Raw genomic sequence first — 11,760 nt, forward strand, 5'->3', positions numbered from 1 at the left:
AGGTCCTACTATATTTATCTGCTGACCATATTTTCCACCAGTCATCTTGATAACCACATGTGATACCGGCTTAAATACTTTGTCATACAGCTTGCTTTTACATGTTGTTTTGATACATTTGATCGTATGTGCTAACCTCAAGAAAACCACCAAAACTGTGAAACGAGGGCAAGGTTTTGTTTCCGGTGGACTGACAGGTTGACAGTATTGTCGCTGAGAACGTACAGTATTTCTGATTGCATATATTTTAGTTATGTATTCAATATTCCAGTTTAGTATTTTACATAATTGACACAGGTTTTATTTTATCCTTTATATCAGCCAGATTTATGTATGCATGAAATGAAAAGAGCTGAAAATGTACTTAACCTCCTTCTTTTGAACCATGTGAATGAATGGTAAAGGTGGAAAGCGAATTCTGTTGACCAAAAATTTGCAAATAATTGGCATTTATGTGAAAAGGTATCGAATTGCCTCATGGTAGGAAGCAAAGCACTTTTCTCTATCAAACAAGGGGTGGCCAGACTAGAAGCTCCTGCGCTTGGCTACAAATTGACAGTTATATCTTTAAATTCAACATAGCTTTAGGTTTAGAGTAAAACACAGAATAGGTGAGTTGTTCCTTGAAACACAGAAAAGGTGAGTTGTTCCGTGAATAACGGTGCATAGGTTCCCCCACAAAAAAATATGCAAATTTGCAAATTGCAAACTGTGAATATGTGGAGGTTCACTGTATTAGTTTTCCGACGTTAAACAAATTTTTGTTGGTTTTGAAGGAAGTATGCTTTTCCAGTTAAGTATTAATGACTTTGTGAGGCCTTGATACAATTACTGCCCCCCCCCCTTCATCTTTGACTCATAGCATTGCTGTGAGGCCATGATACAATTGTTGCCCCCCCCCCCCACACACACACACACCTTTAAGGATTTCTAAACAGGTTAATTCCCTGACACTTAGACCTCAAATGGTTGATGTGCTTAGAAGGCCCTTGAATCAAACCAGTCATTTCAGTTCAGATCCTCTTAAATAGAGTACATCTGCAGTTTTTTTCTTGTATTCCATTCACTCCAAATGGTATATTGTTGAATATAGTATTGATTGTACCACATTTCTTATTATGTTATAGTCAATGATGAGCAAACATAACTGACGTTTCTCATTGTGGTCTTTTCTTTCCAGGATAATTGCCATGTGTGGGGACTATTACATAGGCGGGAGGCGGTTTTCTTCCCTATCAGACCTAATTGGTTACTACAGTTATGTGTCTTGCCTGCTCAAAGGAGAAAAGCTGCAGTGGCCCGTCGCCCCTCCAGAGGTTAGACTGTAGTATATTGCTGAAATATTCTTGACGTTGTGCAAGAATATCAAATGAAAAAAAATGAGCAAAACTGCATTCAAACACTTGCCATTCAGAACAATTTCATCAATTTGCATAATGATTAGATATAAATGTCACATTCAGAGGGCGACAATTGTAATTCTTTTTTTCCTCCCTCTTTGCATAGCCTGTAGAAGACAGGAGGAGAGTACGGGCCATCCTTCCATACACCAAAGTGCCAGATACTGATGAGATCAGGTAAGCAGTAAACATTGTCTACATGTCATGTATCATACATGTAGTATAAACATTCCCATAGTACTCTGTTTAAGCCATTCAAACCTCAAACTTGGTGAAAGTCTGACCTCTGCTGGTTAGTTGATGATATACTACAGGGAAAATGAATCGTGGTCAAGTGGGCAGGATTCAGTAATAAAATAATAACATACACGGTTTTAAGTTGCTTTTCCCCTCTTACAAAATGAAACTATGTTGGTGTGCCTAGCTTCCTTAAAGGAGACATGTTCATCGTTCACAACGAACTGGACGATGGTTGGATGTGGGTGACTAACGTTCGTACCGAGGAGCAGGGTCTCATCGTGGAGGATCTGGTGGAGGAGGTGGTAAGCAGAGCCTCCATTTTACTTCATATAGCAAATTTCATTTCATCTTAACGACAATATTAGATACCAGTGGTTCTAAGACTTTCTACACTAAGTACCACCTTAACAAAATACTTAGCTCTCACAAAAAATTTTAATGCCCAATCTTAAAATATGCATTGAGTAGTAGGCTTAAGTAGTTATCAAAACAAGAGAGGGGGATATTATTTTAAACCACATTAACAGTATGCATAAATAAACACTAATGTTGCCGTTACAGTAAAGGTAGCAAAATAAAATACTTAAATGAAAAATTTCTCTCCATCTATCTTCTGTACTTCTTTAATACAATAAAGAACGATCAAACAGTTAAAAAATAAATGCAATTGTGTGTATTGTACAATATTCATCATGGGACTAAAACCAATGGTAAAACCATATTGCTGCTGTTGGAACAAAACATATCGATAAACTATAATGTGATAGTTGTGGCGTAGCTGTAGAGTGTTGGCCTCGCTGTTCTGACGACCGTGGTTCAAATCCATGTGCTGCCTGTGTGGAGTTTGCATGTTCTCCCCGTGACTGAGTGGGTTTTCTCTGGGCACTCCAAAATCGTGCAACATTGATTGGACACTCTAAATTGCCTCGTGGGTCTGATTGTGAGTGTGACTTTTGTCTTTATGTTCCCTGCAATTGGCTGGCAACCAGTTCAGGGTGTACCCTGCCCGATGACAGCTGGGATAGGCTCCAGCACTCGTGCGACCCTCGTGAGGATACGCAGCTCAGAAGATGGATGGATGGATGGATGGATGGATGCGACAGTTACAAATTAAGTGTAGGTTGAAAAAAACATGCATCTTGACAGACCTCTATTAATACATTTCTAGAACCGGGAAGAGGATCCACATGAGGGGAAAATGTAAGTCTATTATTGTATGGTTGAAATCAGGACTTCATGTTAAAAAATGGATTAATGCTAATCATGTTGGATCCTTCACAGCTGGTATCATGGAAAGATCACAAAACAAGAGGCGTACAACCTGCTAATGACAGGTACACTTTTTTCTTTCGCTTTCACACACCAAAGTTATTTATCAGAATGTGTCACTGCAGCGGAATACATTTTCGAAGCAAAATATGACAGATTGACCAGTAAGGATCCTTTCTCTCCCACTTCTACATAGTTGGTCAGGTGTGCAGTTTCCTTGTGCGGCCATCAGACAACACACCTGGCGACTACTCTTTATTTTTTCGCACTAATGAAAACATCCAAAGGTTTAAGATCTCTCCCACTCCCAACAACCAATACATGATGGGAGGGAGGTACTACAACAGGTTTGTATTGAGACATGCGCGCAAACATCAAATAAAAAGTCTATAAATGCTCATTTATATGTTTGGTAGTGTTGACGACATCATCGACCATTACAAGAAAGAACAGATTGTCGAGGGCTACAATTTGAAAGATCCCGTTTCCGTACAGGTAGATAATTGCCTTTGGTAATTTTAAAGCAATAACTTAATCTGCATTTATTAATTAATTAAAATACTGATCTTTGCATTGCACTATTCAGATTAAAATTTATGAAACCTTTTGTCTTAGCTTTATTCACCAAAGAAAATATAATCAATAATTGGTTTTCTCCTTTGCTTTCTTCTGTATAAGATGTCTGGCGTGTTCTACATTCAAGTGTATAGACACTGGATGGGCATTGGTTATAATAGCAAAGTTTTTTGTATTTAATTAGCACCAAGAGCAAGTTATCACTGACACAGTGGATGGGCGAGAAATTTATAACACAATCAGACGAAAACCAAAAGATGCGTTCTATAAAAACATTGTCAAGAAAGGCTACCTCCTCTTCAACAAAGGTGTGTCTCATCAATAGTATTTTCACAGCATGAACATTATAGCTCTGTGCTGGGGTGGTTAATTTTCTTTAATTTTATCACCTGCAGGCAAAGGCAAACGATGGAAGAACCTCTATTTTATCCTGGAGGGTAATGATGCCCAGCTAATCTACTTCGAGAGTGAGAAAAGAGCCACCAAACCCAAGGGCCTGATCGACCTAAGTGTGTGCTCCGTGTATGGTGTGCACGACAGTCTCTTTGGCAGGTAAGGTGTTAACGTTTTTTTTTTTTTTTTTTTGGCATGGTTTAGTGAGGCTGTTAGGAGAAGATATCGAGTAATATAGTGTTCTTCTTTTCTCTTCTTTTTTTTATTGCTCATTTTCAGGCCGAACTGTTTCCAGATTGTTGTCCAGCACTTTAGCGAGGAACAATACATTTTCTACTTTGCTGGGGAGGCTCCAGAGCAGGCACAGGTAATAAAATGGTGTGACATAAACTTAAAACTCGTCAATTTCTTCAAGGACTTACAGTGCTAAAATAAGCGATTGATTTCTTGGGACACATTTTTTGAGTTGTTTAAATCTTCTTTTTCTTGCTTTTTCTTGCCAGGATTGGATGAAATGCCTTCAAACATTCTGCAGTAACTTACGGAAAACAACCCAGCCCACCTCCAACAAAAGGCTGAGACAGGTACCATAAATGAATCCACATCATGTCGATGTCATGTTTTTTTTTTCATCAACTGTTTTAAAGTCTGTTCTGTATTCTACCAAAAATACATAACAAATGACCGTTGCACATCATTTACACTGGAAATTTAACTTCTGGTTTAACCAGATTTGCCTAAAACAGGAAAAAAATGGACTTTACAAATTTTACATTACAATCAGTGTAATTTATATTTTAATGGCCAATTTGGGCAGCTAATCTTTGACTTGCATTCATTAATCTGTCTCTGTTAAGCACAAATACACCTTTTATTGTCAGCCATCTACTAAAAAAAAAAAAAATCATAACTTGGTCAACCACCAAAAGTGAGTAAGAGTGAATGAGGCCGAGGTGGTCTAATATCTGTATAGAAACATATTTTGTTTTGCTTTTCACAGTTAATGCTGGACAACGTTAAATACAACCATCACTTATATCAATGATGTCATCTGACTTTAGTTGTACAGAAAACAGGGCTATCTTTGCAACTGATTCATGTTTTTAAGTCCATTCTGCTCCCTTTTATCTCAGGTGAGCAGCCTGGTGCTCTATGTCGAGGAGGCCCATAAGCTGCCAGTGAAGTATTTCACCAACCCTTACTGTAACATCTACCTGAACAATGTCCAGGTGGCCAAAACGCACCCAAGGGAGGGCCCGAACCCTGTCTTCACTGAGGAATTTATTTTTGAGTAGGCCTCAGTCATCTTTCACATTGGAATTTCTTACTCCTTTTGTCTACTAAATTAAAACCGTGCTTGTGTGTTTTTTTTTAGTGACCTCTCAAGTGAAATCAACAGATTTGAGATCAGCCTGAGCAATAAAACAAAAAAGAGCAAAGAAAGTGACATCTGTACGTGCGTCTATTAAAATACCAACTGTAATCTTGCCAGGAGCAAGTGCTTTTATTTCCATCATTCCGTCTCTTGCAGTGTTCATGCGTTGCCAGCTGAGCCGTCTGCAGAAGGGCCAGATGATTGACGAGTGGTTCCCTCTCAGCTCGCACGTCCCTCTGAAGGGCATTGAGCCAGGTTCCCTACGCGTACGTGCACGCTACTCCATGGAGAAAATCATGCCTGAAGAGGAGTACAGCGAGTTCAAAGAGGTCAGATCCGTCGCAATTCACACTAATTGGTATGTACACTGTCCACAATGACCTAATGTTTCTGTGTCTTCAAGTAGATGATACTGCAGAAAGAGTTCCATGTCATCTACGCTCTGGCCCACGTGTGTGGTCAGGACCGCACCTTACTTGCAAGTCTCCTCCTGAGGATCTTCAGACACGAAAAGGCTGAAGCTCCTCTTCTCAGGACTCTCAATGACAGAGAGATTAATATGGAGGGTAAGAAAATGAAATCGAAATGAAAATGCTGTTCACTATTATCGCAACCTGTATTCATTCATAAGTTAGTCTGTCAGTAACCTATGCTACTGTAGCACAGTCCTTAACACAATCTTACATTAGGGGTTTAACTTGTTCCATGACCAACCTTGTAACTCACGAAATGTCCGAGGTACAAGCCATCGTTTGTCCAATTTTATTTTGATTTGCAAACAACACCTCAATTTACTTCACAACAAGCAGCAGGTTTGTCAGACAGTGAACAGTTTAAAAAAAAAAAAAAAAAAGGCTTCAAGATGTTTAAGTACATAATGTTTTTTTTTTAAATACAACCACACAACTTTATCTTATTGTATCTTTGCATGAAGAAAACATACTGTATCATAGAATGAGCTTTTTGGAGGACATAGAGTGTATTCTGAAGTTACTTTCTCTGCCTGTGGATAGATGAAGCCACGACGTTATTCCGGGCAACTACGCTGGCCAGCACACTGATGGAGCAGTACATGAAGGCCACGGCTACGCCCTTCGTTCATCACGCCCTGAAGGACACTATTCTTAAGATCATGGAGAGCAAACAGTCCTGTGAGGTAAACGCAAACTCGTTGAATTACTTACAATTTTTATACGTTTTCCTTTTGCGATATGCATTCAGCACCCACGTTAGCTACCCCTAAACAAACAACAACATCCAAAAAAACCCTCCTTTCAGATCCAGAAAGTTTATGATATGAGAGAGACACATATTGTAATTTCCTTGTATACTGCATTCTTCCTGTGCAAATTACAACCACAATAACAAACGGTTAAATGAATACCCCTGTCCCTGTGGCCATTTCAGTGAACTAGGCTTTAGCATCTTTTGTTTTTCGTGATGCAACTTTTCTTATTGAGTTGTGCCAAGTGTACCTAATGAAGTCACCAGGGAATGTATAACATTCATATTTTTTTGCTGCAGTTCACACTAATATGACACATTGAAGTTGGGCTGGAGAGGTTTAAAGCAAGCCTTCCTGGGAAAGACCACTTACTTAAGAAACAACACATAAAATGCAAAAAAGCAGCAGGTCTAATTTGATCAAAATGACTCTGAATACCTAAAGGCATCCGGAATCCACCCATACGTCACTTTTACAACATATAAATGTAGCATTTTCTACATTTGGTTCTGTAGCATGACATGATTTTTCCATCTCATTTCTAGTTAAACCCTTCCAAACTGGAAAAGAATGAGGATGTCAACCTGAACCTGGCTCACCTTCTAAATATCCTGTCAGAACTGGTAGAAAAGATCTTCATGGCTGCCGAGATCTTACCACCGTAAGCGCACAAATGACTTGAGAATGCACCATTTTCATTGTCGACACAAAAGGAATGTCCCGGGGAGTTAAATAAAGCTGTTATTGTTATTGTTCCAGGACGCTACGATTCATTTATGGCTGTTTGCAAAAATCCGTGCAGCAGAAATGGCCAACTAATACCACCATGAGGACCAGAGTTGTTAGGTAAACATTAAAAAAAAAAAAAAGACTCAATGTTTTCTTAATGCTGATGGAAATATATTTCTTGCTGCTACTTCCCTCACTGAAGATAAAGAAAAGGGAAGGCCTAAAATTTGCACAAATCTGATAAAATATAAGCACAACTATGAGTTAAGGCTTCCACAGATATTTGGGCGTTTCGTAGCTAACATTGAGGGCGGTAACGCGTTACAAAGTAACTCCTAAAATTCGGCATTTTGAGGAACGAGTGAAGTGATGCTTTACTTTTTTTTCTCCTGGGAATGCAATTAGATTACAATTAGGTTATTTTCCCAGTCCAACAATAGTTACTTTTGCATGATCAATGTCTCCCACCGAACAATATTTTGTCGCTCGTGATTCAAACAAAGAGCAGTTCAGCCATGCAGAAGCATTTAATTGAGACCCCGCAAGATTAAAAGAAAGTCATTCTCGATTCTACAATGCACAGTGCGATAAAAGTGCAAAGTTATGCACAATTTCACTGTCACTACACTATTTTTGTTATTTTCCTGGTAAAAATTGTATTCGATCGTTGTTACTTTTTTATTTACACATTAAGAATAGAGTTTTACTGGCGTGTTGAACCCGGAATGCATTGTGGGCTAATTATTCATACTGCGTGCACAATCATCAATTGGTCATGGAGGGTAAGAACTGACTCACTGAAGGAGTTAAAATACTTAGCTAAAATAATGAAAAGTGACGTCTCAACTTCATCTGTGAATTGGTTGAACGCGCTACTTGGCCGATGTTACGTCGTAAGAAAAAAAGTTTTCTCGCTCTTTGCATGTATTGGCAAGACAAATCTGCACTAAGTTGCTGATTTAATGTTGCTGCCACTATAATTTTTAAGTTCTTGCATCACGCTAGTGACATCCTTCTGTATGTTTTGTGGCATACATTTGCTAAGTAATGGGTACAGTTAAGATAATGTTTTTTTTGTTCTGTGCGACATTCCTGCCACATGAAAGCAACCAAAAGTTACTTTTTTCTTTGTCATTTTTATAAGCAGGTAATCAGCAAAGTATGGTAACTTACTTTTAAGATCACTTTTAATATTACTTTTTCAAAGTAACTGTGGCAACACTGCCTAACATTTACTTCTAAATGCACATTTGTGTTTCAACCATTGTTTTCCAGTGGTTTCGTCTTTCTCAGACTCATCGGTCCTGCAATCCTTAATCCGAGAATGTTCAACATCATAGCAGGTGAGCTTTCCAACCAAATCTACACACAAAGTGCCTCTCAATAAATTACAATATCGTATAAAATGTCATTTATTTCAGTAAATTCATCAGTGAAACTTGTATTACGTAGATGTATATTACACAACATGGGAAAAGTAAATAAATTATCAGGCCAATTCCCACATAAATTATTTTATATGAAGTGTTAACATCTTTTCTAAATTGGTTTGTAATTTTAAACAATTGTAAAATAAATCAAGTACTTGTGTGTGGTATATTTGGATATTGCACAAGTTCACTTGGGGCTGCATTAATCAAATATTTTTAAGATCCCATTTACTAATTAAGTAATTGAAAGATATAGTTTGCACTATTGAACAACAAAATGTGCAATGGGCTGCAAGTATTATTGCACACTTGGGGTCAACATCCACACAATCTACTATGTTGCATATTTAACTTTGAGCGTCTTCTTCTTCTTTTCCTTTCGGCTTGTCCCGTTAGGGGTTGCCATCTTTTGCCATCTTAGCCTATCTCCTGCATCTTCCTCTCTAACCCCAACTGCCCTCATGTCTTCCCTCACCACATCCATAGACCTTCTCTTTGGTCTTCCTCTCGCTCTTTTGGCTGGCAGCTCCATCCTCAGCACCCTTCTACCAATATACTCACTCTCTCGCCTCTGAACATGTCCAAACCATCGAAGTCTGCTCTCTCTAACCTTGTCCCCAAAACATCAGACTTTGCCTGTCCCTCTAATGAGCTAATTTCTAATCCTATCCAACCTGCTCACTCCAAGCGAGAAACTCAACATCTTCATTTCTGCTACCTCCAGTTCTTTTTAACTTTTTTTTTTTTTTTTAACTTTGAGCCTGGCCTGGTGAATGATGCGGGCATAAGTGAATTAAATTTGGGCCAGTCGTTTAACAGTTTAACTGTTTGCCAGTGTTGGCGTCAGTTGTAGCCATTGTTCACCATATCCATGCTGTGTGATTACTTTTTATTTTTGGGGGGTTTGTCTTCTTGCAGACCCTCCTTCTTCAACAGCTGGCAGGACCCTCACACTGGTGGCAAAGTCTGTTCAGAACCTGGCCAACCTGGTCGAATTCGGTGCTAAGGTATGATACGTCTGTCTTAAAAAAAAAAAAAAATACAATCGTGATGTGATAGTCTGACATCATTGTCTCCACTCACAGGAGCCTTACATGGAGGGTGTCAACCCTTTCATCAAAAACAATAAGCATAGGATGATCATGTTTCTGGATGAGTTGGGGGTGAGTACCATTTGTGTACTCATTGTCAAGGCTAGGGTTCCAAAACTGGAGTTTCCGGTAATTTTCCATGGGAAGTTAAGATTGGGGGATTTTGGGAATACTGTGAGGCCTGCACTGAATTGTGAAAATCTGTAAATCATGGATGTCCCCCACCAAAAAGGTTGAAGAGCTTGAACACAATTCAAAATAGTTCCATGGTGAATCTTGAACCACGAATATGCAAGTGTTCACTGTATTCTGAATTAGACACTCTCCATGGGAATTAAAAGAAACTAGTAAACTAGTAACTAAACTAGTAACTGGGATTTGAGGGTATTTCAATGGTAATATATCATATTGAAGTATAAATATTTTTTGTCATAACCAGCCATGCTTATTAACAACCTTACCAACAGTTCCTTTTTTAGACTTCACTTTAATGGCGGAATATATTAAACGCCCTCATAACGCAAATTTTGCCCTGCAACACAAAGCGAACCAATCAACCAACCTATGGGTCGCAATATGAAAAAGTCATAAGTTGGGACACTCAAAGTCAAATAAGTACCTCTGTATTTGCAGGAAATGTCGTTGTTCTCATCAGATAATGCTAAAACCCAAATTTTCTCCAATTAGATTTAAATTCTCTATTCGGTAAATTCGTGTTCTCTCGCCCCCACACTCCCAAGGTTTATTCCCATGTAAAGTTTCCTACTTTGAAAAGTCCTTGAATTTTTCAACCAAAGGCACACGTGATTTTCCCCTGGACTTATGAATTGCATTCCTGATTTGTTTGCAGAATGTTCGCGATCTCCCTGAAACCACAGAGCACTTTAGGACGGATCTGTCCCGAGACCTGGCCGCATTGCACGAGCTCTGCGCCGCGCACTCAGACGAGCTTCGGACGCTCAGTAATGAGAGGGGGGCACAGCAGGTAAGATATGAAATGAAGCAGTGTATACTATGCTGCTGGCTTAGATAGGTGAACAAAGAGGTTATTTGTGACACAGTGTCGTAAAAAAGTATCTACCCCGCTCCCCACCCTCCTGTTAAGGAGATGTTGGGGAATTAGTGAAGGTCTCATTGTTCTTTCTTTCCTGTGTGCAGCATGTGTTAAAAAAGCTGCTCGCCATCACAGAGCTCCTCCAGCAGAAGCAGGCTCAGTATGCCATGTCCAACAGCAACAGGTAGTACCGCATCGCCCCTGAACACCACCCACATCCTTGTTCACTCCCATCTCCCTCCCTCACGACAAATCTCCTCCTCTGGGGGTTCTGCACTGGGGAGACCTCGCATGTTCTACCCTCATCTCCATGGCAACACTGTCCACCACCACGCCTCTCATCATGTCGTTGTGCAGTAGTCCCGCCCATACCCATCCATGTTGTCCCATTCATCACGAGAGCTATGCAACAACGGCCGAGTACAGCCAATGCAGCACTAAACTGACGCCAGTGACTGACAGCTGCCTGCACAGGATTTTTTTTTTCCCCCCTGGCTTTTGAACTGTGTGAATGATTCCAACTTTGGGTAAATTCGTTTCCCTTGCTAAGGGACGACGTTTAGATTTTGAAAGATTTCTCAGTACCCGCCATGCTTCTCAAGCATATATTGCCAAAGTGTACCCCTTCGACCTTCATATGAGGAAACTGACATGAAGAAGCTCGTTGTCTCTTTTGTTGAAACTGGATTGCAAATGAGGATGCTTTTATACTGTAAGTAGTGACTTCAGGTTTGTGACAATACCCGCAAAGTGCTGAAACTTAGCATGGTTCTTGTTTTTGTTCTGTTCAATTTTCAAAATTGAAAAAGTCTGGTTATTTTATATAAGAATAAATTCTCTTGCTGGAATCATGAGTATATATGAGAGGGGCTGAATTTTCTCCCTCAGATTGTATCAGCTGTTTTGATTGTTGTGTCAGGTTCCCCCCCCCCCCCCAAAACTTTGCAATCCTGGCAAGATGCATAAGCCGAGAATCCA

At 39.6% G+C, this 11,760-nt stretch overlaps 1 protein-coding gene across 4 annotated transcripts in view; it reads left to right on the forward strand.

Annotated features, from left to right (window-relative positions):
* LOC133499135 (ras GTPase-activating protein 1-like) overlaps positions 1–11,760 on the forward strand; it is a 28,766-nt gene that overhangs the window by 15,958 nt on the left and 1,048 nt on the right. For 3 of the 4 annotated variants that reach the window (XM_061816723.1, XM_061816725.1, XM_061816724.1), the window contains 24 exons: positions 1,181–1,316; positions 1,507–1,577; positions 1,825–1,942; positions 2,809–2,840; positions 2,922–2,974; positions 3,106–3,256; positions 3,326–3,404; positions 3,670–3,793; positions 3,881–4,037; positions 4,158–4,245; positions 4,382–4,462; positions 5,012–5,169; positions 5,254–5,330; positions 5,410–5,582; positions 5,660–5,819; positions 6,267–6,409; positions 7,024–7,139; positions 7,238–7,324; positions 8,483–8,550; positions 9,556–9,644; positions 9,723–9,800; positions 10,579–10,713; positions 10,887–10,966; positions 11,140–11,742. In XM_061816723.1, the coding sequence (XP_061672707.1) occupies positions 1,181–1,316; positions 1,507–1,577; positions 1,825–1,942; positions 2,809–2,840; positions 2,922–2,974; positions 3,106–3,256; positions 3,326–3,404; positions 3,670–3,793; positions 3,881–4,037; positions 4,158–4,245; positions 4,382–4,462; positions 5,012–5,169; positions 5,254–5,330; positions 5,410–5,582; positions 5,660–5,819; positions 6,267–6,409; positions 7,024–7,139; positions 7,238–7,324; positions 8,483–8,550; positions 9,556–9,644; positions 9,723–9,800; positions 10,579–10,713; positions 10,887–10,966; positions 11,140–11,284 (2,599 nt within the window). In that variant the 3' untranslated portion in view covers positions 11,285–11,742. Of the gene's footprint in view, positions 1–1,180; positions 1,317–1,506; positions 1,578–1,824; positions 1,943–2,808; positions 2,841–2,921; positions 2,975–3,105; positions 3,257–3,325; positions 3,405–3,669; positions 3,794–3,880; positions 4,038–4,157; positions 4,246–4,381; positions 4,463–5,011; positions 5,170–5,253; positions 5,331–5,409; positions 5,583–5,659; positions 5,820–6,266; positions 6,410–7,023; positions 7,140–7,237; positions 7,325–8,482; positions 8,551–9,555; positions 9,645–9,722; positions 9,801–10,578; positions 10,714–10,886; positions 10,967–11,139; positions 11,743–11,760 lie in introns of those variants that run through there. The other variant, XM_061816726.1, reaches the window with a different exon arrangement.

This window comes from Syngnathoides biaculeatus, chromosome 4 (assembly GCF_019802595.1).
Source record: "Syngnathoides biaculeatus isolate LvHL_M chromosome 4, ASM1980259v1, whole genome shotgun sequence".
Taxonomy (NCBI): domain Eukaryota; kingdom Metazoa; phylum Chordata; class Actinopteri; order Syngnathiformes; family Syngnathidae; genus Syngnathoides; species Syngnathoides biaculeatus.